The sequence below is a fragment of the Lynx canadensis genome, chromosome E1 (assembly GCF_007474595.2).
Source record: "Lynx canadensis isolate LIC74 chromosome E1, mLynCan4.pri.v2, whole genome shotgun sequence".
Taxonomy (NCBI): domain Eukaryota; kingdom Metazoa; phylum Chordata; class Mammalia; order Carnivora; family Felidae; genus Lynx; species Lynx canadensis.
Genome location: NC_044316.2, coordinates 17,200,824 through 17,224,975, shown reverse-complemented (window position 1 = coordinate 17,224,975; position 24,152 = coordinate 17,200,824). Strand labels below are relative to the sequence as shown.

At 52.7% G+C, this 24,152-nt stretch overlaps 2 protein-coding genes and 1 long non-coding RNA gene across 3 annotated transcripts in view; 1 reads left to right on the top strand and 2 right to left on the bottom strand.

Annotated features, from left to right (window-relative positions):
• MYO18A (myosin XVIIIA) overlaps window positions 1-24,152 on the bottom strand; it is a 100,991-nt gene that overhangs the window by 49,700 nt on the left and 27,139 nt on the right.
• LOC115501586 (basic salivary proline-rich protein 2-like) lies at window positions 1,243-9,115 on the bottom strand. The gene is made up of 3 exons (XM_030296694.2): window positions 8,311-9,115; window positions 6,082-6,141; window positions 1,243-3,671 (listed from the first exon to the last, which is right to left on the bottom strand). Exons 1-3 carry the CDS (start codon window positions 8,347-8,349, stop codon window positions 2,895-2,897), a joined length of 876 nt encoding a protein of 291 aa, XP_030152554.1. The 5' UTR covers window positions 8,350-9,115; the 3' UTR covers window positions 1,243-2,894.
• Window positions 13,380-14,774, top strand: LOC115501588. Its single transcript, XR_003964849.1, has 2 exons — window positions 13,380-13,904; window positions 14,416-14,774. It is a non-coding gene; the product is annotated as an uncharacterized LOC115501588 (long non-coding RNA).

The following is a 24,152-nucleotide window of genomic DNA, read 5'->3' as shown; positions in this document are numbered from 1 at the left end:
TTCCTCAACCCCCCACTGCACCCCTGCACCACTCCTAGAAGGGCACACCACAAGCAGAGGCAGCACTCCATCTGCAACCTGCCCAAGAACCAAGGGACTGTCGGTAGACCCTTTGGCCAGACTTTGCCTCTCTTTTTCTGTCTGATTACTTTTTTAAAAATTTGTATTTATTTATTTTTGAGAGAGAGAGAGATGGAGTTGAGCGGGGGAGGGGCAGAGAGAGGGAGACACAGAATTTGAAGCAGGCTCCAGGCTCTGAGCTGTCAGTCCAGAGCCCGACATGGGGCTTGAACTCATGAACCGTGAGATCATGACCCGAGCTGAAGTCGGATGCTTAACCAACTGAGCCACCCAGGTGCCCCTCTGTCTAGTTACTTAAAGACCTTTCTGAAGAGGAAGGGGACCCAGCTAGACCTTGGACCTTGCCTATAAGGAATAAACAAGGAGTTAACTGGCCCCACCCGCATCTGAAAAGGGGAGAGTCAGCTCTCTGCCTCACCGTCCACCAGGCCCTGGTGCCAAGACATGTTCTCCAGGACAAGAGAATGGGGCCAGAGATGGGGGCTGGATCCACAGCCACGAAGGGCCCCCTCCCACCAGCACAGGGCCTTGGGTCCCCTAGAGGAACAGGCCTCGCTGTGCTCAGACCCTCTGCAGAGCCCTTCTCTCATTTCTTCAGGTGAGAAGCCCACGTGAGGGCCCCCAGACTGCCATGGAGCCATCCTTCCATATTCAGGTGCTCCCCCTGTCCCCCCTGGCCTGGGAACCATACACGTGAGGTGGCATTACAGGAGTTGTGAAGATCCTCTCAAGGCGCTGGTGGGCCTCCTCTGCGGGGGTCAGCTGGACCTCAGCGGCAGCTCCTGCCTAGAGGTTAAACCGCTGTTAGTCCTGGCCTGGGGAGGAGTGGGGGGCACGGCATGCCAAGCTTCTAGCCTAGGAAGCCACTGGGACCCAGTGGGGAAGTGGAGTAGGGTCAGGGAGGCAAGCCAGGCACCAACTTGAGCTGTCTTTTTTTTTTTTTTTTTTTTAAGTTTATTTATTTTGAGAGAGGGAGAGAGAGGGAGGGTGGGAGAGAGAGAGAGAGAGAGAGAGAAAGAGAAAGCACGCAAGCGGGGTAGGGGCAGAGAGAGAGGGAGACAGGACCCCAAGCAGGCTCAGTACTCTCAGCTTGGAGCCCAACTTGGGGCTCACACTCATGAACTGGAGATCATGACCTGAGCTGAAATCAAGAATCGGACGCTTAATTGTTTGAGCCACCCAGGCAGCCCCCAACTTGAGTTTTTAAATTATCCAATGAGAGGTGGGGGGGGGGGGTCGGAAATTCTGGGGTTATTTCTTCTCACAGTCCTAACTACTTCAGCATTAGGATGACCCTGTTCTCCCACACACCCTCTGGCCCCTGCCCCAGGCCCAGGTGACAGGTGGCTGAACTTCAGCTCAGGGCACATCTCAGCCCCTCAACTCCACCCTAGTGAGAGGGACAGGGAGCCGGAGGGAAGGCAGCCAAGCCAGGGAACAGGCACATGACTCTCTCTGGCTACTTATAGGTTCTACTCAGGGGCTGACAGTACACCTCACAGCCTTCCCGGGAGGCCCAAACACCCCTGCCAACTCCCATGTGCCAGGACTGATTTCCCTGCTTCAGAGCAGGCCGGCAGGGCTGGGGCGGCTGCAGCCTCCTGTTCTCGAAGTTCTGCCAAACCCAGGAGGAATGAAGCGGGGAACCTGGCAGGTTCTGGGACCTTGGGAGTCCCAGGAGGTCATCGGCAGGGAGGGCCTCTAGGCTGCTCTACTCCCATTTCCCCCTCCCCCCCCCTTTCTAGCCAGAAGAACTTGCAACAGGTGGGAGAAGCAGTGGTGAAACTTGACTCCTCCCTCCTACACCTCATGAGGCCTCAGAAGGGTCCACAAAATGGGGAAGTTTGAAGGGAACTGTCCCTGGCCAGAGGACCAATCATGTAGGCATCACCTTCCAAGGTCCTCCCCTCTGCCTCTCAGCTTCCTATCCCACTCAGAGGGTACTCTGGGGACAGACGGGTCCGCAGATCCAAAGGGGCCTATGGTTCCCCTTTGCCACCCAGGCCTAGGGCTCCCTCAGGAATCCTGCTGTCAGAGAGGACTGCCAGCCAGGCCTGAAGAAGGAAGTGATGGCAATGATGGCATTAAAACTCCTGTTATCAGCATCGCTATCCATGCTGCCATTTATGAGGCACCCACCACGCCAGGGTCTAGGCTCGGGGGAGCACCGTACCATTCCTAATCTTCACAGGACCCTTCAAAGCTGGGATTATCCCTTGTTTGCAATTCCAAAATCCAAAAGCCCCCTCCACCCTCTCTGCCCCAAACGATTTTTTACTTAACTATTTTGATCGCCAAAACTCTTTGTATTCTATCCCCCTGCAGTGTGAACATAGATTTTGCTATGAAAATATTTACCTTTGGTTAGAGGTTGCTGCTCGCTATGTATGACATTCTAAAATACAGAAATTATGAACTTGCAAAATACTTCTGGCCCCAAGGGCTTCAGAGGGGGAATCAGACCTGTCCCATCCCCACTTGGCAGATGAAGGAAGGGTCAGCGATGGGACCATGCTGAGATCCCACAGAGGGTGAGTAGCCGGGGATGTGAACACGGGTCACCTGACTTCAGAAAGTCTCCTTCTCCCCTAGCACTGATCTGCTAAGACTCCGACCCTTGCTTGGGAATCTGGAGCCTTCGGCCAACACCACGCAGCCTGGGACCAGGCCCCAATCCCACACAGGAATGTGAAGGAACGGCAGCATGCTGGTTAGCAGGGCCCATCCCAGAGCAGGGGCCGCCACGGACTCTGGTGTTCAGTGAAGGAAAAGCCATGCAGCCCCACCACGGGCACAAGGCCAGGCCCAGCTTCTCAGTCATGCGGGCGGGTTGAGGAGGCCCGGGGAAGCTGGCTGCGAGGGCGCCTGGCCTTCCAACGAGGGTGGTGAGGGCGTGGGAGGTTAGTGATACACTCGGGTACCTCCTGCTGCACGTCAGGGGCTGGTGACTTGGACTGCGGCAATCCAGTCAGGTTCGACTTCGGGCCAGCGGAGCCCGGGTCCGCCAGCTCTTCCGGCAGGGCAGGGGAGCACTGCTTCTCTGGGATTCCAGGCTTGGCCGGGGAGCCTGGTTTCCCTGAGGAGCCTGGCTCCTGGCTGGAGGGCTTCTCCCCCTTCCCAGGAGACTGCCTGCCACGGGGCTTGTGGTCCTTGGCCCTGCCCCGAGACATCAGGCTCCGTAGACCCACAGAGAGTTCATCCTTGGCTGCCTCCTTCTTTGCTTCAGGCTTAGGTGGAGGAGGGGGAGGTGGAGGAGGTGGTGGCTTGGGACCAGGGGCCTTTTCTCCCCTCTTGCCTCGAGCTGGGTGCTCAGGGGACCTGACCCCTCTGCTTGAAGGCTCCTTGGCGCTCCCAGGCTCCTCACCAGGCAGCACCTTGCTCACCACCTTCCTAACTGCGTTTGCCACTCTCTTCCGGGACAGGCCCTGGGCCTCCTCACTTGGGCCTTCTGCTGAGGCAGCCCCCAGGCCATTCATGGCGAGTGTGGGTGCAGGGCTCTTGGCTCTCTGGGAAGTCTCTGACGGTACAGGGCTGGTAGGAGGCTGAGGACTCCTAGATGGACCCCTGCTGTCCTTTGAGCTGCCCTCTAGCTGCAGTCACACAAACACAGGTAGACATTAGCATCGGCCCTTGTGTCCCTGCCCACCCCATGCAGAGGAAATGAGACCTCGCGCCTCGCCCTGGATGGAACAGACCTTCCATTCATCCATGTAAACAACACATAGCTCCAAGAGGCTACACCAGGAAGCCTTCATTGCATCATCTAGATAGGACAATTGCATCTCAAAGTTTGGCTTCTCTCTCCCCCAAAGCACAAGCAGGTACTGCAGTCACCTGCTGTCTATCCGTAGCCTTAGCACAGAGCTGTGAGATGCCAGCATACAGTGCCCGGAGGCCCATGAAGTGTCCCAGAGTTACTGGCCGATGTCAGGGCAGCAACCAAACCCCAAGCCAGATGAGCCCACTCCCTCGCGGCCCAAACAACAGCAGAGATGGAGCATGGAGAGGTCAAACCACCAATTCCTGCCGTCAATCCTGGGCCTCCCTCTGGGGCTTTCTGCCTTTGTGGTCCCCGGTCCTTCTATCACTGTGCTTTCTGGGCCGTCAGACCCAGAACCTACCAATCCCAGCAGAAACAGTGGTTGGGGAGCAACTCCTGGCCCCTGGACATGCCAAGCTTCCTCCCTCCTGCTCCCCTGATTTGTGGCCATTGTCTACCCCTCACCCCACTCTCAGGGCTGCAGAAACCCAGTGCGGGCCGGGGGGGAAGCTTGTACCTCAGGCTGCTCTGTCAAGTCTCTACAGCTTTCCTCCTGCCACCTTCCCAAGGGCTGGAGGCCTCCTGGCTCCCAGGGTATGTGTGCGCAGAGTAATAGGATGAAGAGGAGAGAGCTGGGGCCCACAAAGGGGGAAGCACTCAAGTGACCACAGATCCACTCTGCCCTGGAGCTGGGGCCCTGGCTCAGCCAGCCTCCCAACCTCTGGCACCCGCCTGGAGCGTGCTGGCACACTTTGCCTAATGCGCCTACCCTTCCCCCAACACTGGTGGGAACTGTCTGCGGTCCCAAGGGACAGCCACTAGGAAAGCCAGGCTGGCTAATAGTAGGGCAGAGTTTCCTGCAAAGCCAGCCACGTTGCCTGGGGGAGCAAGGTCAACCTGGGGGCTCCTTGCTGATCCGGCAATGCCCTGCCACTAATGGGCTATGTTTGAGTCCCTGTTCCGCAAAACAATGACCTTGGTTCCAGGGTATACCTGGGCCCTGGGCTCTACAAGTCTGGCTGCCATCTCTGCTTGGATGCAGGAAGATACTCAGAGTGGGCAGACCTCTGGCACGTCCTGAACAGGGCTGACCCAAGCAACCTCAGTCCGGGCCTCAGCTACAGGGAGGCCCTGATGCCGAGGTGGGGAGAGGAGGGCTTGAAGGTGCCTCTCCCTCAACCTCTTGGACCAAGAGTGCTCCATGGCATGCCAGGGCACTGCGGAGCTGGCTAGCAGCCCCGGCTGCCGGCTCCTGCTCCCTTCTCCTCCCTCTTCTGGCTCTCCTCCCATCCCCCCGACTGAAGATGGTGACAATGGTGATGCTAACACACAGTGTTTATCATGTGCCGGGAAGTCTTCTAAGCACTTCACGTGTAATTTTCTGGAGTATCTGGATACTCCCGGGCCCCTCCCCAGCATATCTCAAACAGACCCCTTTGAAATCACTGGCTAACCTGGCAGGATTAATTCCACATCAGGTGGAAGCCACAGAGTCTGGCTAATCAAACTTCCATCCGAGGAAGTGGGGGAACTGGGACAGGCACCATCTGGGGTAACGAAGCCCGGATCCGCTTTGTGACCCAGCTCTGCCCCAGGGCCCCCCGCACTCCTGCCCCCTGTGCCGACAGCGGCCCTCTCCTAACGACACGTCTTTAGACCTGGCTATTCTGGAACTGTCTCTCTTTTCTTGCCTGAAAAGAGTCCAGCTTTATTCAGGGTCTCTATCTCGAGGCAGAGTGACCTGGGGGAGAAGCTGGGGGCACCAAGCAGCCGGAGCCTGCCTCCAGGTCACCCGCACCAAGCAGCTGACGGGGTCTTGGGAAGAGACAAAACAGCTGCAGTGAAATCCCTCCCTGTGCCGGTCTTGTGTCACCAGAGCAGGACGAAGAGTCCCAACAGCTGAGCTCTCCTCTGGTGCTCCCCAGCTTAAGAGTTTGCCCGCCTAGGACTCTCCAGCCCCAGAGGGTCCAGAAAACCAGAGCTAAAGGTAGGAACTAAAGAGAGGGGCCGGGAGAGGTGTCCAAAGCGCCTCGGTGTTCCCATCTCCTTCACGCACCCCAGAGGTTGGCATCACACGTGCTGCGCTTTCTGCCCCTTTAGTGGCATTCCCTCTGGCCACCCAGAGACGAAGGGACACCTGCCATGCCTGCCTGGTCCGCGGAACCGCCTCACGGACTAGGCGAAGGCGGGCAGGCACACCCACCCGGGCACACGCACGGGGGGCTCAGAGAAACACTTACAGCCCCTTCCTCCTTGCCAGGGGGGCCAGGCTTCGGCAGAGTTTTGTCCTCCTCTTTAACCTGAGGGAGCAGACAAAGAAGTCACTGGCAGGTCAGGGCGGGAAAGAGCATTAAAAGCACCGGAGGAAAACATCCGAGGGGCCCTCCCTCCCGAGCAGGCAGAGTTCCTGCGCATTTGGGAGTACTGGGGTGAGGGACATGAGCAACGGATACCCTGCGCTGCGGTCAAAACTGTCCAGTGACAACTTCAAGAATGAATAGCGGGATCAGGTACCCTTGCCGTCGGCCACCAGTCACGTGGCCCACTTGGGCGGTCTGAAGAGTGCCATCATGGTTACAGGGTGGACGGAAAGGTCCAGCTAACTCAACCCATGCTCAACTGCAAGAGTCATTCCCAGCTCAGAAGAGAAGTGGTCTGAATAAGAGGCTCCTGACCTAGTGACTAAGGAGGGAACAGCCCCAGGGTGGGAGCCCTACTGGGCCAACGGAGGTAGAACGGGTGGCCCTTACCAGGCTGGTTCCAACTTGCTTTTAGGTCCCTGTGATCGCCCCTGGCCCAGAGCCTGAATGCCTTCCCAGCCACACAGCTGAGCTTGGACTGGGGACAGGAAATGGGGCAGGGGCAGGGAGGCCAGATATTTTGCCAACCTCAGACCCACAAAACTGCTAACCGTGCAGCTGAGGGAGGGAACCCCAAGGTTGGGGGCAGAATTTAGAAGGAGAGATGCCTGGGCTCTGGCTGTTCTGGCCAGGAGGTTGGGCTCAGCCCAGGAGCTAGAGGGCAGGAGCAGAGTTAGGAAAAGCTCAGACAATGCCTCATGGACTTCGTTTCTCTTCTTTCCCCAGTCACTTAGGACTTTGGGAAAAAGGCAGGTCTGTGAGCAGCTCTACCCGTCTTCAACATGCCTTTCCTTCCGGGCACAGTGGGGTAAAAGCATTGGAAGGAGTCCTCAATTCCTGATGGAAAAGATCTTTAGAAACGTTTCCAGAATCATGTTGATTGTCCCCCTGGGGGGAGGGGGAGTCTTTGGCTACTTTTGAGCTCTAATTAGCAGTGCCTAGGGGCACTGACCAGCATGATGGCCGCTGAAGTTTTAAAGCTGCGACTTGTCTACCGAGCTATTTTCAATGGGCTGAAGCTTCAAAGTTAGCTCACACTGTTACGGACAGGGGGAAAATGGCAATTATTCATCAGAGTGCGCTCTACTACTTTAGAAATTGGGACTGGAGCAGATTAAAGGGAAGGGAGGGGCTGGTGGAGAGGGAATGAGGAGGAGTGGGAGAGACTGGGTCTGCACCTGCTGCCCCCACCCCCGGTGCCTATCCCTCACACCACCCCACACCCCCAAGGTCACACCATGCATTAGCTCCTGGGCACACAGGTTAGAGGAGCAGCAAGTGTTCACAAACCACACAGACAAGCTCATTACTGCACGCGGTGCTATTAGCTTGGGCTCAGGGATGGCCCAGATTCCGAGTCCACTCCGTGTCCTCCACCGGCTCCAATTCTGTCCTCCCTCCAGTGATGCGAGCTTAGGACCCCAAGTGTCCCGCCCAAGTGGTGAGGCACCGGGGGAAACACTGGCCGCCCCCCGAAAGGTCTGGGACACTAGGCCCAGCTCTGAGCTCAGCTCTGGATTTAGCCTGAGGCTGACTCACAGCCTCCCCCACTGCCCCCCCCACCAAGGGCTCTGTCTGTTACAGGTCATTGCCCAGCTGGGGACTGTGCACAGCACAAAGGCACGCCCAGGTCGGCAGCCTGAATCACCCTCTGGAACCCAGGCAGCCAACTGGCCTGGCTCCCAACCCTTGGCTCCTTTCCTTCTACCCACCACAGTCCCCAGACCAGGGGGGACCCAGTTCCAGAAGCCTCAGAACCAACGCCATCCCTCGCGGCCCCCCACAGCGGCCCACGTTCCAGCGGTGAGTCAGAGCAGCCCGTGGGGGGGGGGGAGGGGCAGATGGGAAGGGTGTGGGGTGGTTAACTTGGAGGGGCACCAGTGGGACAAAAGGCAGCTCAGCTTACCAGAGGTGGAGCTCAGAGAAGGAGCATGACTCAGCACAGAAGCCCATCCAGAGCAGAGCGATTCTCCCCAGTCCCCAAATACACGCTCATGCCCCAGTCTGTCTCTAGCTCCCCAAGCTCCCTTGCCCACAAGCCAGACTCCTGCCTGCACACACCATGCCAAGCACATAGGAAAAGCATAAGGATTTTGAGACCCAACTTTCCTTTTGCTCCCAGAAGGCGAACCTTGATGAAAAGGCCATGGTGCTGAAGGTAGCCTGCCCCCTGGGTCAGAGAAGACACGGGCAGGGTGGGCAGGGTCTCTCAGGAAATCGGAGTCTTCCTAAAGGCCACCACCTGCCAGGACAAACACTGTGGGCAACAGGGGACAGAGGGGAGGAAATGAAAGGGGAAAGATTACAGAGCTCAAAAGGTCAGAGGAGGAGTGAGGGATAAAGCACTGGGGGAAAGTGCTGGCAAGGTGGGGTACAGAACTTACAACTTCCTGCCCTCGGGAGCTGTGTGTCCTTGAATAAGCCACCTCACCTCTCTGGGCTTCTCTATAGAATTAGGGGATGGAACAGTCTAGACAATGGCTGATGTCCTTTCCAGGTCTGCACCCTAGGAGTCTGGGTAAAGAGAGGCACTCAAGCCCTTAACTCAGTGAACCGAAGTTATGGGCCTGTAAGGGCATTAACAAAGCTTCCCCAGGACTGCAGCAACTTTGGCTTTCTACCTGCAACACGCCATCACCAGCCTGGAGGAAGGGGACCTGGAGAATTGTAAAGCCACTTCACCTATGGGTGAGAAATTAGGACTGGTCCTCTTGAAAATCAACAGGCAGAATCTGCCTCAGCCCAGAGAGAGGCTTCGTTCAAAGAATCCGTTCAGTTCAGTGGAGTTCAAGAACTCGTTTGTTCTTATTACTGCTCATCATGAATTAACAGTGAAAAATTGGAGAATTTTTTGTTTTCAGTTAATTATTTTTATTTATTTTCTTTATTATTTTTATTTTAAGTTTATTTATTTTGAGAGAGACAGAGACAGAGAGACAGGGAGAGGGAGAATGTGAGCAGGGAGGGGCAGAGAGAGAGGGAGAGGGAGAATCCCAAGCAGGCTCCTCACTGTGAGCACAGAGCCAGAAGCAAGGCTCGATCCCACAAACTGTGAGATCATGACCTGAGCCAAGATTAGGAGTCGGATGCCCAGCCATCTGAGCCACCCAGGCGCCCCACAATTAATTATTTTTAACTTGCTTTGTCGACTTGTCTCTTTTACTATCCAGTTCATATGCTAGCTGTGAAGTTTGTTTAATTATTTAATTCATTTGTTCTTTGCTCTCCTGCTCAAGTTTTTCTATGTGTGCAGGGGGAAGTCCACTCATCCCAGGCTGTGAGGACACCAGTCCATTCACGCCCGGGCCTGTTCTTCTGTATCAGCTCTTCCTTAGAAATATCACTCTAGGCACAAAGATGGGGTTCTCCGCAGAGGAAATTCTCTCTGTGGCTTTTGTAAGGAACTGCCTGAATATTTCTCCTTCCTTCCTTATCACTGGATTTTAAAGATTTTAAAGATTTGCTTAGAATCCAAAAAAACCTGTCTTTAGCCAATACATAACAGATGAGGAACTCAGCCCCAAAGACGGAGGCAATGTCTCCATGACGGTCACTGCCAGAGCTGGGAACAAACCCTGACCTGCTCCCTTGTGGGACTTCAGCCATTTCTTGTTTTGTTTTTTTTTTTAATTTTTTTTTTTTAATGTTTACTTTTGAGAGAGAGACAGAGTGCAAGCAGGGGAGGGGCAGGAGAGAGGGAGACACAGAATCCAAAGTAGGCTCCAGAGTCCGAGCTGTCAGCACAGGGCTGGATGTGGGGCTTGAACTCACAAACCGCGAGATCATGACTCGAGCCGAAGTCAGACGCTTAATCAGTGGAGACACCCAGGTGCCCCAAACTGCAGCCATTTCTGACAACATCATTAATTACTGAATTTGGAACACCTACCCTAATGAGATAGGCCCTGTAAAAGTATTTAACACATTTTAAAAAAATGTTTATTTATTTTTGAGAGAGAGCACAAGTGCGGGAGGGGCAGAGAAAGAAAGACACAGGATTCTAAGCAGGCTCTGCCTATCAGCAGAGAGGCCAACACTGGGCTTGAATCCACAAACCATGAGATCATGCCCTGAGCCAAAAGTTGGACGCTCAACCGACTGAGCCACCCAGGTGCCCCTTTAACACATATTTTTACTCTTATTTATTTTAAGGTTTATTTATTTTATTTTGAGAGAGAGAGAGAGGGAGAGAGCACGTGGGAAGAGCAGAGAAAGAGGGAAAGAGAGAGAACACCAAGCAGGTCCCACGCTGTCACTGTAGAGCCCGATACAAGGCTTAAACCTGCCTTGTGTTTAAGACATCGTGACCCAAGCCGAAACCGAGTCAGAGGCTTAACCGACTGAAGCACCCAGGAACCCAAATGTATTTTTAAATATAAGTCTTACAACAGCCTCATGACATCAGTCTCATTTTACTAATGAGGAAGAAGACTCAGAATGAGATTAAGTCACAAAGCCATTCAGTGGTGGAGCTGAGATTTGAACCCAAGGTGCTCCGAGTGCAAGGCCCATGCTGCTCCCTGAGAGGCCCACCTTTGGCCCTGGCTTAGGCAGGATCTGAGGGGCTGAGTCATCCTGGTGTATGTACTGTGTCGGTGTCAGTGTTCAGGAGGTCTGGATCAAGCTAAAGCACGGATGGACAGGGAGGGCACTAGTGTTCCAGGTGCCCAAACAGAGTTTCTAGACTTGCAAAGGGAGACCCCAGCCACGATCCTGCCCCTCTGAGGCTCTGACCACCTCCCCGACTACTCTCTCTGGCACTTCTGGCTTCTTCCGTTGAGGGAAGGGAAGAGAAACCAATGCTCACGGAATACTTGCTAGGAGCCAGGCATGGTGGCAGTTGCTTCATACTGGCTCCTTATTTAATCCTCTCAACAGCCCACTTTTTGGATAAGGAAATAGAGAGGGTAAGTACCTGGCTGAGGACCCCAAAGTCAGTAAGTGGCGGCCCTGGGATTCGCAAGCAGGTTGTGCGCCTACAACGTTCCCTGGACTGTGGTTTCTTCGCGGATGCAAACTCTATTCTACCCATCATACTGTGGGTGCTTAATAAATAAATGTTGGCTGCACGGCAGTCCTGCAACGGGGGATCTTTGGCCAACTTCTTGTTCCCATCTGGTTTCTCCCCTCAACTGTAAACTATGGAGAATAGCACTTGCCAATCCTGATTCCCAGGGACGAGGGCAAAACAAGAGAGGTAAAATCTCTAAACTGAGCAACAATTAATAGATCGTATACACTTGATGCCGTGGGGTGGAAGGGGAGGGCAGGGGCACTCTGAAATTGCTTAGTAGCTCTTTGGCAAGCAACAACAGCCATAAAATGCATCATCCTCTGGCCCTAGCCACCCCATCTAAGGAAGGTATAAGCAATAAGTCGATTTAAAGAAAGGAAGAGAAAGAAAAAAACACCCACAAACCCATGCAGAGACTTTTAAAGAAGCACTCTGTATACCAGCCCCCAGTTGGCAATAACTCAAATGCCCAGAGTTAGGGAAGGGTTGGCTAAACTACGATACTTAGGTACAATGCGCCATTATGTTGCCACTTAAACTAACAAATACATGATCAATGTGACCACAGGGAAAACTCCACCTAAAATAATATCAATCAAAGCAACTAGAACCTAAATAGTATGCAAACAGTCATCATCACAGTCTTGCAAATTAGACACAATGGAGACATTTGGTATTTATTCTGTTATGTATTTGTTACTTACTGTTTATTTCTATTGTAAAGATGGCTAAATAGTCAATAAAAAAGAAAAGGCAGAGGAGATAATAGCTGAAAGCATTTGTTGTCAAAGAGGAGAAATCCAAGAGATGTGCTGAGGGACCCATCTATGCTCAGCCTGGGAAGGCTTCCAACACTCAGGGGGCTGGGCCAGGCTGCATTTTACCCTCTGCATGGACCTGCGAAGGCCATCAGCCCTTAACTTACCACCCTCTGTGCCCCTCACAGGGAGGAATGGGGGCACAAATGCCCCTAGGAGAATCTTTCCACCTCCGCCCAGGCTCCCCACAGGTATGTAATACCCAGCCTGGGAAAACACATCGAGGCCAAGTGTCCATGCAGATATCCCCACACTGGGAGTCCCCAAGGGCAGTGGGAAGAGAAAGAGGAGATCCTGCTGTCTGTGACCCAGGGAACTTGCACATTTGGAGAAGAAAGAGGCATGGCATCCTCCTCTGTCTCCTTTCCCACTCTGAGGAGCAAAGAGTAGCTCTCCGGAGACCCTCTCGCTACCAATCCCACCCTAGCACCTACTTATCTAAGAACGAGAGGGAGGATGAGGGCATGGGGAAGAAAGAACAGTAGTAAGAGTAATAACAGTCAACCTTTACTGAGCATGTACTAAGTGCCAGGTACCGTGCTGAATCCTTTTCATGCACTATCTCATTTAACCCCTACAGTATTCCTCTGAAGTAGACAGTAGTATGATTCTTACTTTACAGATGAGCAAAAGGAAGCTCAGAAATGACACGGCCAAGGCCTCATGGCAGCGAGTCGCAAATCAGAACCCACAGCCAGGTACGTCCTCCAGCAAGAACCTCCCAGGCTCACTTTAAGGGATGGAAGCAAGCCCTGCCCCCACCTCCCTTGATTCACCTGCATCGTTGAGCTTCCGTGACATCATCTGCCAGAATAACAGCTGGGGTAGAAAGCAGGGGCTTCCAGAGATGACCCGCCCTTCCACTATGACCCAAACAAGCTTTGCACAGAGCTGCTTGAGAGGAGCGAGGCCCCTCTGGGGAGTGGCCTGAAGGCCATGCTGCCAGCCAAAGGAGGAGGGGGAGAAGAGCTTGGCAGGGACACCCTGGCCCCTTTGGTCCAGCCTCCAGCGAGAGCCCTCCCCCACCCCAGGGCGGAACAGAAAGCAGCCGAACGCCTGCAGTCACTACCGGCCAGCCCGGAGGAAGCAGGTGCACAGGAATGGCTTCCTGCTGCCACTGCAGTTGCAGAAGGGCCCGGGTTTCCTCCTCCAACGGCCGGACCTGCTGGAGGCCTCCCTTCCCTGGGGACACTCGCTGCCCCTCTGCCGAGCCTTTTGCCGTCTGTCTCACCATCGTCACACATGGCCCCAAATCTTCAACATGGTGCTGGTGGCCTGGGGACCCAGGCTGGGGTGGTGTGGGGAGGAAGCTAGGGCAGGAAGCACCCACCTCTCAGGGTGAGGAGTCTCTGTGGCCCCACCCCAGCTACCCACACACACCTCAGCACTGGTACCAGTTGTGTGGCTGGGGCGAGGCAGTCCTGGGGCACAGGGAGATACGAATGCCCATGGGCACATCTCAGGCTCTGGGCACACCACCGCACTGGGCCAGCCCACATACTGCCAACTGCTGACACGACTAAAAACCTGACCCTTGGTGGCCGGGAGGGGTGGCGCTGGGGGAACGGAACGACTGGGAGGCAGCTATGTCTGCCTCACTGGCTTTTTTAAGGAACTTACTCTTCTGGAGTAATCTCTGCTTGAAAGAGACCTACAGACAGTCAGGGCATCCCCGAGATGCCATCTGCGCCCCTTCCAAGTGTCCGATCCACAGAAATGCAGAAGGCCACGCTGAGTCCACTGGTGGCCGTCCGGACAACTCCAAGAACCACCCCTCTCCAGCGCCTTTCTCTTGTCTACCCGGAGGAAGAAGGGTGGAAGGCTAAGCTGGCAACACAAAGCAGGGAACAAGACTTCCCAGTGTCTAGAAGGTACTGGGGTTCCAGACCTCGGAAGAAAATAGCGTCCCAAGGAACGAAGGCCTCCAGCACTAATGGTTTGTGGGGAAGGCGTGTCACAGCCTGTGGACAAGCTGATGCAGTCCCAGGACACTGAGGTTTAGAAAATGGTGCCCCCTCCAAAACTCCCAAAGTCATGAGTCAGACCCAGGAGGGCCTTGCCTCTGAGGTGTTGTGAGGCTGCCTGGGCTAGATAATTCCCTCCCCACCAAGAAGCTGGGAGAGGAGCCCAAGGCAGCACCCCCCCGCCCCACCTCCTTCAGCCACATCTGGGGAAATAACAAAAAGGCTCCTCCTTTCATAAATGAGGAACAGGCATGAGGAGCCTAGGACGTTTCCGGGGTGGGGGGTCAGAGGGACACTCACCCGCATGGCCTGGCCTGGAGCAACCCGGAGCTAGGAGTCTCCTCTCTGATGCTGCTCCGTTAGCTTCTCAAAATAGCACTGGCTGCAGCCCCGCCCCTGTTCCCCTCCCTCTCTCCAGGCCCCTCCCGTCCGGAGCTGCCCAACCCTGGCCGGTTGCTTGTCGTCGGTTGGAAGGACTGAGTGGCCACCAGGACTGCAGGTACCAGGTATGCTGGGATGGAGAGGGTGGTACAGTGTGGGGAAGGGGCAGAGGAGGCGATTAGAGTGAGGACACAGGTAGGGGGCAGGCAGTGTTGGAGGGTTAGGGGCAAGGGACAGGGAGGGTGGGACTTTCCTACTGACACACACCCGGGCTCCCGGACAGCTGAGCTGATATGGCCCCTAAAAATAGCAGAGGAATTTGAGACCTGCAGCCCCCGGCCCCACAGGCCAGGAATGAGACAAGCACATTTGCGTACACACACACACACACACACACACACTTACTCACCATCATGCATGAACACTCAATCACAGCACAGTGTTCTTGAGAACACACAAATCATAGGCTCACCCCAGCCATCTAATTACTGCGGCAGAGGCCAAGAAAACCACTAACGTCATATCCAATCCAACACACAGGGCCTGCTGCACACTGTGCCCAAACAGCAGCCACGCAGCCATCCCGTAAAGTCCCGCAGGAGTAGAGACCCACGCGATCAGTCTGAGGCCCACTGTCGCTGCCTGGCTGTAAATACACTGGGGACTGAGTGCAGGAACCAACTGCACTCTCTGTGTGCACATCCCTCACCCCACACAGCCAGAGACTGCGCAGGCACAGAGGAGGGTGTGGTGGGTGGGCCTTAGCCCTGCAGGCAGAGGAAATCGTGGGTGTCTGGCCAATGAGCAAGGGCTGCCGGTGAAAAGCCAGGGCTCCTCGTGAAGAGGGACTCTGGCCCTGGTCTTTGGTTAGTGCCACAGGATGCCCAGACCAGGGCTGGGGACTTCCAAGAGGCTGAAATGGGAGCTGGGGGCCGTTCGGAAGGAGCCAACGACAGGCCTTTTGAAGCTGTCAGCTCTGCAGAAAAAAGGAAGCTTGTCTCCAGGAAAGAAAAAAAAAAGGGTGGGGTGGGGTGGGGGTGCTGGGAAGGTCTGGAACAGAGCCGTCACCTAACCAGTGACAACTAGAGTGGCTGGAGACCCCAGGCCTGCCACCCTGGCCAGTCTCGTGTGCCCAGTGGGTCCTGTAAACAGCATGGCTTTCTCTGTGCAAAGGTTGGTGAGCACCGGCCGGGAGGACAAAAGCCTGCTCTGCCTCCTCCCTGTCACACACTGTACAAGCGGAGTCACCCACGGCCATGAGGGCGTGGGGCCGGTGCCTCTGCTTTCTAGGGACTGCTTGCTGTGTCTTCCCAGGGAGATCATCTGGCCCTACTGGGGCATGTGCTGTGTTAGAGATCTTCACATCCCCTAGGCTTTCTTGACATATTGGTGCCAACTGGGGCTGCAGACTGAAATCCCCTGTGGGACTCTGAGAATATCGATGCCTGAATCCCACCCTTTTCTCCTAGTTTCTGATTTAATCGGCCTGGGAGGGAGGCCTGGACACTAGGATTTTTAAAAGTTCCCCCAAGTGATTCTTACATGCAGCTGAGGCTGAGAACTGCTCAATCTGAAAGCAGCATAAGGCCTGATGCAGAGGTTCCCTGTCGTTCAATCACTGAGTGCGTGGGAGCGCCTGGGTGGCTCGGGGGCTTGAGCGTCCAACTGTAGCTCAGGCCATCTCTCAGTTCGTGAGTTCGAGCCCCACGTCAGGCTTGCTGCTGTCAGCACAGAACCCGCTTCAGATCCTCGGTCCCCCTCTCTCTCCACCCCTCCCCTGCTTGTGCTTGCCCTCAAAAATAAAATAAACATGTAAAAACATCACCGAGGGCGTAAATGGATGAATGAATGAACAACTTAGTTGTGTGACCACAGCCAAGTGACTTCCAAGGCCCTCACCTGCAAAACAAAGGTTCTGCCCACAATGACTCTTTTGCATAGTCAGTTGGAGACTGGGGAAGTCTCAGTGAATGAAAGGGTTTGTCTCTTGGGGTGCCTCAGTTGGTTAAGCATCCGACTTCATTTGGCTCAGGTCATGATCTCATGGTTCGTGGGTTCAAGCCCTGTGTCGGGCTCTGAGCCTGGAGCCTTCTTTGGATTCTGTTTCTCCCTCTCTCTCTGCCCCTCCCCCGCTCACACTCTGTCTCCCTTTCTCTCAAAAGTAAATAAAAATATAAAAATAAAGAAGGGGTTGTTTCTCAAAGTGTGGTCCCCAGACCAGCGGCATCAGCATCACCTAGGAACTTGTTAGATATGTAAATTTTTGGGCCCCGCTCAAGACCTACTGAATCAAAAACTCTGGATATGTGGCCCAGCACTTGTGTTTTAACCAGCCCTCCAGGTGATTCTGAGAAGCACTGTTTTAAAGGAATTATTCATGGGGCGCCTGGGTGGCTCACTCAGGTAAGCGTCCGACTTCAGCTCAGGACATGATCTCACGGTTCATGGGTTTGAGCCCTGAGTCGGGCTCTATGCTGACAGCATGGAGCCTACTTTGGATTCCGTGTCTCCCTCTTTCTCTGCCCCTCCCCTGCTCACAGTCTCTCTCAAAAATAAGCATTAAAAAGAATAATAATATGGGAATGCAAGCTGGTGCAGCCACTCTGGAAAACAGTATGGAGGTGCCTCAAAAAACTAAAAATAGAACTACCCTACGACCCAGCAATTGCACTACTAGGCATTTATCCACAGGATACAGGTGTGCTGTTTCGAAGGGACACATGCACTCCCATGTTTATAGCAGCACTATCAACAATAGCCAAAGTATGGAAAGAGCCCAAATGTCCATCGATGGATGAATGGATGAAGAAGACATGGTATATATATACAATGGATTATTACTCGGCAATCAAGAAGAATGAAATCTTGCCATTTGCAACTACGTGGATGGAACTGGAGGGTATTATGCTCAGTGAAATCAGCCAGTCGAGAAAGACAAAAATCACATGACTTCACTCATACGAGGACTTCAACAGACAAAACAGATGAACATAAGGGAAGGGACACAAAAATAATATAAAAACAGGGAGGGGGACAAAACAGAAGAGACTCATAGATATGGAGAACAAACTGAGGGTTATGGGAGGGGTTGTGGGAGGGGGCATGGGCTAAATGGGGAAGGGGCACTAAGGAATCTACTCCTGAAATCATTGTTGCACTATATGCTAACTAATTTGGATATAAATTTCAAAAATAAAAAATAAAATTAAAATAAAAAATGAAATAAAATAAAATAAAATAAAATAATAATAATAAAAATAAAGGAATCCTTCATGGTGTACCATGGTCAATAGTGAGACTTCCAGAGCCAGCCTGCCTGGTTCAATCTTGGCTTGTCCATCTAGTGAGCTATACAATTTAACCCTGTGCTTTGATTTCTTCACCTGTACAAGGAGGGAAAATAATTGTACCCACCACACAGGGTTATTGTAGGCGTTAAGTGAGTTACTGCTTGCAAAGCTCTAGGAACAGTGTCTAACACATAAGTTTTAAATAAACTTATTGAAAAAAAAGTTTGCAATAGTTTTAACATTGTTCTCTATCTGTGATTACTAGCGGCGAGAAAAGAAAAGCATCCCAAGCAAAATTTCCAGGTAACTGATGACTATTCCCTTTAAGGCACAAAATGCTTTCTATTTTGAATAGTTTCCTAAATTCTACTGCTATTTGTAATCATAGAAATACACATTTTATAGATTCTTAAGAATAACACTCTGAACCCATCTCAAACATCTCAAACTCTGAGCTCCCTCTCTTGAACCCAATCCGTTTCCATCCTGTACGGAAGGGCACATCATCCCCACTGTGATGACTCTTGACTTCCCAGCTGGGCCCCTGTCCTACCAATGTCCCTGGCCACTCTCAAAGGGCACCAACCCTGTCCTGGGTACAGCAGTCAGCCTGCGGCCTCGCTCCGCACCCATGTTAGGAAGGCCAGATGCCCTTTGTGTCCATATACTTGCTTTTTAGTTCTTTTGTCCCTTACCCTGTCAGGCTATCAGCTGTCACTCTGCCTGTCAGCATGCCTGTCCCCAACAGTCTCACTTCCTTCTAACAAGCAGTTTCTGCCAAAGACTAGAAAACTAGATAACCATGCCTGATACGAAAGAGCCCAGAGCAGAGCAAACGGAATACCAGAGACCACTCTCCTGTGAGGGAAGGTCTGAGTTTTCCCACACATTCTAGAGGGTCTTCTAGGCCCACCTTCCATTCAGCAGCACTCTGGAAGATGACTTCTGGGAGACTGAGGTGTCACTTTACCCTCAGAGTCTTGTTCTGAATTGTTAGAAACCACGTGTTGATCACTCCTCTTTTCTGCTCGGATGACCAGATGCTGTCAGTTCTGTCTGTGAGCTGACTCGTGTTACTGATGGAGATCATCTCGGAGCAGGGACAAGGGCAGACCTCTTCAGAGGGAAACCTGAGGCCCTGGCAACCCATTCAGCTTCACACACAGCCACAACCAGTCTCTCTGATGCCCAAAGGTCAGTGCTGCCTCCCGGCCTGGCCCACTCTGCATAAGCCTACCCTATGACTCCAGGGGGCCACATAGTCACTCCCACAGCCAGCCAGCCCACCCCAGACCCCTTGGCCTGCCTCCTTCCCCTTTCTCCCTCTCCCTAGCACTCCTTGCTCTCACTCTCTTAGGCAAATCTTCCCAGGGTCCCCTGCCTTCATCACCACCAGAGCATTTACTTGTAAATGTCTTTCTACCTTGCCGAACCCTCCCATCTGTCAAGGTCCATCTTGAGTCTCACCTCCTTCATAAAGCCCTCCCCAGACCCCAAGGCCTGCATGGTGACACTGTGCAAAGAGCACACACTTCCAGCCAGGCACGCCTAGGTGTGCTGAATCCCAGCTCGGCCTCTTTCTCACTGTCTGACCTAAGGGAAAGTGAAACTCAGCTTCTTAGAGTTTCCACTTTTTTGCCTTAGAATAGTATACCTCCCTTATGGGGTTGCTTTGAGAATTAAAAAAAAAAAAATAGGGGCACCTGGGTGGCTCAGTAAGTTAAGCGTCTGACTTCAGCTCAGGTCATGATCTCATGGTTGATGTGTTCAAGCCCTGCATCGGGCTCTGTGCTGACAGCTCGGTGCCTGGAGCCTGCTTCAGATTCTGTGTCTCCCTCTCTGTCTGCTCCTCCCCCACTCACGCTCTGTCTCTCAAAAAATAAATAAACATTAAAAAAAAGTTAAAAAAAATAGTAGGGGCGCCTGGGTGGCTCAGTTGGTTAAGCATCTGACTTCAGCTCAGGTCATGATCTCATCATTCATCAGTTCAAGCCCTGCATCAGGCTCTCTGCTGACAGCGTGCAGCCTGCTTTGGCTCCTCCATCCCCCTCTCTCTCTGCCCCTCCCCCCCAAAAAATAAACAAACATTAAAAAAAAAAAGTACATACAAATCACCTGGCATTGTGCCTGGCAAATTGCAGGCAGTGATTAAATTATTTTCAAAACCACAGTACTGTCTACACCTAAACATCACCATGTACATAGAGTGGTTCTTCAATCTACTCAATATGGTGCTCTGCGAGATACAATGGAACCTACATAGATACTACAGGGGTTAGATTCTAAAGCCAGCCTGTAAGGCAAACATAGAATATAGTCAAAAGTACTCTTGAAATTCCCAAAGTATAGTACACATGGTTTTGTATATTCCATGTATCTGCAGGAAAACAGATACATGCACAGCCTATGACAAAAAGAAATACACAAAATACATGTTTCCATTTTAGACTACAGTCAGCACAGAGCTGAGCTGTCAACACAGAGCCTGACGCAGGGCTCGAACTCACCGAATGTGAGATCATGACCTGAGCTGAAGTTGGATGCTTAACCGACTGAGCCACCCAGGCACCCCTGGAATTTACTAAAGTTTAATGTGTATATGCCACAACTACACAGCGTAAACTAATATTTTGAATGGTAATCTATCTGTGGTTATGGTTCAGTTTTCTCTCCCTGGACGGCAGGGACCATTTCCTCCTTCTTTTTAGATCTCCTGCCGGCACTAGGCACACAGTAGGTGTTCAATAAGTATCCACTGGATTTAACTCACTGACGTGAAAGGTGCTGGTGAAATACACCTGGTAGAACACAATAGGGAAAAAAGGGATATCCAGATAGAGTAACAACTTCAACGACTCTGCTCTCCGTGTGGGGTGAGTGAAAGGTCCTTGGCTCTGTTACTGGTGCTGGGCCAGATGCAGAGCAGCGGGAGCAGGGGTGGGGGGGAGCAGGCTACCCAGGAGGCTCCGAGGAGCAAAGGAAGCCATTCAGGCTTTCAACTAGCAATTACTTGTAATACCTCAAGGTGAACACTGTGGGGAAGCACGATGCCTGCTTCTTTTTCTGTCTCTTCACAGCTAGACTGTGAGCTTCCTAAGGCAGAGGTGATATGTGTGTTGTTCATTGTTAGGTCCCTTGCACCTACCTAGTGCTTGGTACATAACTGAGCGAGTGATTGCAACAAGAGAAAGCAGACATAGTTCCTGACCTCAACAAACATACAGACCAGAAGAAGAGATAACAAATGTACCCAAACAATTATAATTCAATCTAGAATCTGCTCAACGCTCCAACAGGACCGTGGATAATGTTCTAGGAAAATTCAGAGGCAGAGACCTTTTCCTGTTGGGGAGTTAGGCAGACAGCTTAGGGGCAGCTTGGGGCTGGGCCGTGAAAGATAGAAGAAAATCTGTAATGTGGAGGTGAGGGAGGAAGAGAATTTCAGGGTAAAGGAGTAGAATAAGAGAAGGCAAGGAGTTGGGAAAACAGACAGTAAGTTTGGATGAAGTGTAGGACACACATAGGTAAACGACGAGAGACAAAGCTGGAAAGGTAGGTGAGGCCAGATCAAGAAGCCCCATCTGCCACAGTAGACAGGCATTCTTTCAGCTGCCCACTGTCCACTCCTCCAACCTCTGAATACAGCACCCTAATTTTCCCTTGGGGACCTACCCTAGCATATGACTTGAGTCTGGCCGATGAGTGTATCATGTCCCCAGACTATAGGGATGGGTTTGTGGAAGGCGTGTGAACCCAATCAGTATCAAGGACATATCACGAAAGTTTGGGATTACTGAGTCACACACTTCTTTTCCCACAAGACCTGAACCTGGTGCTGTGCCATTTTGTCACCACTTGTCTGAGGACGGAGCCAGTATGGAAGATGAACTGAGAGACAGAAAAGGCCTGGGTCCTGTTTCAGCCTCTAGGTAAGACTGAGCCTATAGCTAGTTCTACCCCCTGCATATTTCAGATGTTTGAGCCCATGCATTTCTTCATTTTAAACCAGGTCAGCTGGGCTCTGTCACTTGCAACTCAAAGGGCTGTACCTGAGGAAAAAAGTAAGGTAAGCGGCATAAGGACAAAGCAGACACATACTGAGCACTAGCCATGAGTCAGGGACAGTGTTACTCGTTTTCTTCACAAAACTCTGGGAGGTGAGTTTCTTCACAAAACTTTTGCCCATGCAAAAGAGGAACTGCAGGCTGGGAAAGCAAGGCTTACAGCGGTTAAATAACTTGCCCCAAACCACACAGATAGTGATTGGTAAGGCCGGGGTGAGCCATTCCGACTCCAGAGCCAGCTCCTTCCTCTCTGTCTCCTGACTGGAAAACAGTAGGAGTCACAGCAGGTTTCTGGAGAGAGAAGGGGCATGATCAAACTGTGTTTTACGAATGCTGATCTAACAGAAGGATGCTGGGAAGCAAAGGAGGCTGAAAGCTGAAAGACCATTGGAAGTCAAGGTGAGGGACAGAAGAAAGATGGGCAGAGGGTTGCCCTGTTCTGGCAGTGGATGGGGAAGAGAGGGTGATTCGAGACAGAGACTTGGTGGCTACGGGGGAGGATGGGAAATGGGCACGAAGTTGACGGGGTTGGGAAGAAGATCTAAAGCCTCCAAGGTTTCAAGCTGTCAAGATTTCAAAAGAACAGCATGAAGCCACTGTCCAAAACAGGAATGTCCGATGGAGGCTGATTTAGAGGGAGATAGCTTGAAAAACACTGGGCCTGAGGTTCTATTTAACACCCTAAAATAATACTCATCTGACCCTATTTGCCTCCCTAGTTCTTTAAACCAAAACTCCCGGGGTGCCTGGGTGGCTCAGTCGGTAAGGCGTCTGACTTCCACTCAGGTCATGGTCTTGCAGTTTGTGAGTTTGAGCCCCGCATCGGGCTCTGTGCTGACCGCTCAGAGCCTGGAGCCTGCTTTGGATTCTGTGTCTTCCCCTCTCTCTGCCCCTCCCATGCTCGTGCTCTGTCTCTGTCTCTCAATAATAAATAAATGTTAAAGAAAATAAATTAAAAAAAAAACTCCTTTAAAAAAAAAGTCTATAAACCCTATCTCCAAGTAGATAGTTATCACGTAGTGCTTGTATTATTACTAATTTGCAAGGTATAAAATGTCATTAATAGAACTTATTTAGCCCCCTCAGTTAGGGGGCATGCACGTTTCAAGCACTCAGCCCTTAGAGCTGGAGGGGACCAGCCTCCTGGGGGAGGAGGGCTCCCCATCACTCCAGGGACACCCCAGAGAGCAGTTTCAGAGTTCCTCAGCACCAGTGCCTTCTCTCTCCTGGAAAGGATGATCTTTTATTTTTAAAGTGTGTGTGTGTGTGTGTGTGTGTGTGTGTGTAACAAATGGCTTCTCTTTTATGAAATAACAGTGTTAGTAGGCAGTGCCTGGTAGTCTCTGAAGTACAAATTTTTTTTTGAAATTTTACTGGACGTCAATGATGAGCGGATCCCAAAGTGGAAGAGGACAGAACCCCTTTAAGAACAGGGATGGCCACAGGGACGGCAAGGAGCGCTGAGAAGTGTAACCTGAAGTGGGGAAAGGTGCAGGGCTGGGCCCAGACACTGCTGCCCTCCAGGTGGTCGTGGCTGCTGGGAGCCCCAGGCCCCCGCCACACTGGGCCCGCGCTTCCCGGCCCAGCCCAGCCGCCGGCAGACGCAGGGGCGGAGTCGGGGGAGGGGCCAGGTCCCGTACCAGTGCACATGCGCACATGCATCCAGAGCCCCGGGACGCACCCGCCCTGCAGCGCCTCCAGAGACCGGCAGAGGGCGGCCTCCCCCTTCTCGCCAGCCCTTGCTGCCGAAGCCGCGGGATTTCACCGCCGCAAGGCTGGCGTCCAGGCCACGCCCCCAAGAGGCGTCCCCCGGGAGCTCAAGACAGAGGGGGCTGCCGCGGCAAGATGGCCTCTCGCTTTATCCTGGAGGGATAAGGCAAGAAGGGGCAGTGATGAGCTCAGCGCCGCCTTTGTTTTAATCGTCGCTCCATTCCCCAAACCCAAAACAGCCCTGCAAATAGTAGGCACTCAATAAATGCTTACTGCTGAAATAAAATGGATGAATGGATGAATACATGAATAAACAGAAGACTTCCAGGGAAGCTTTAAACATGTGTGCGGGGGAGTGGTCTGAGACTAGCAGTCTAGGAAATTCCGGGGAGGTGGGGGCAGCCCCAGATCACTACCCTCACTACCACTTGCGCTTAGGGCTTGGCAGTCCCCTAGGCCCTGCCTTAGCACACCCAAAGGTTTGCTCAGAGCCTGGTGACACCACACCATCTCAAGGGCACAGAGCCCAAGTGGTGACGTCTGGGCTTGTCCTCTCTGCTAAGACTGGGAGTCTGTCCCCTCAGAGTCAGATCCTGGCTGCCTGTAGGGACCACTCCAGTAGGGCTGCTGCTCCGGGAGCACTCTGGGCTGCGGGGGATTTCCTCCTGGCCCCTGGGGATTTCCAAACTGCCTCTGCTTTGCCAAGCTCC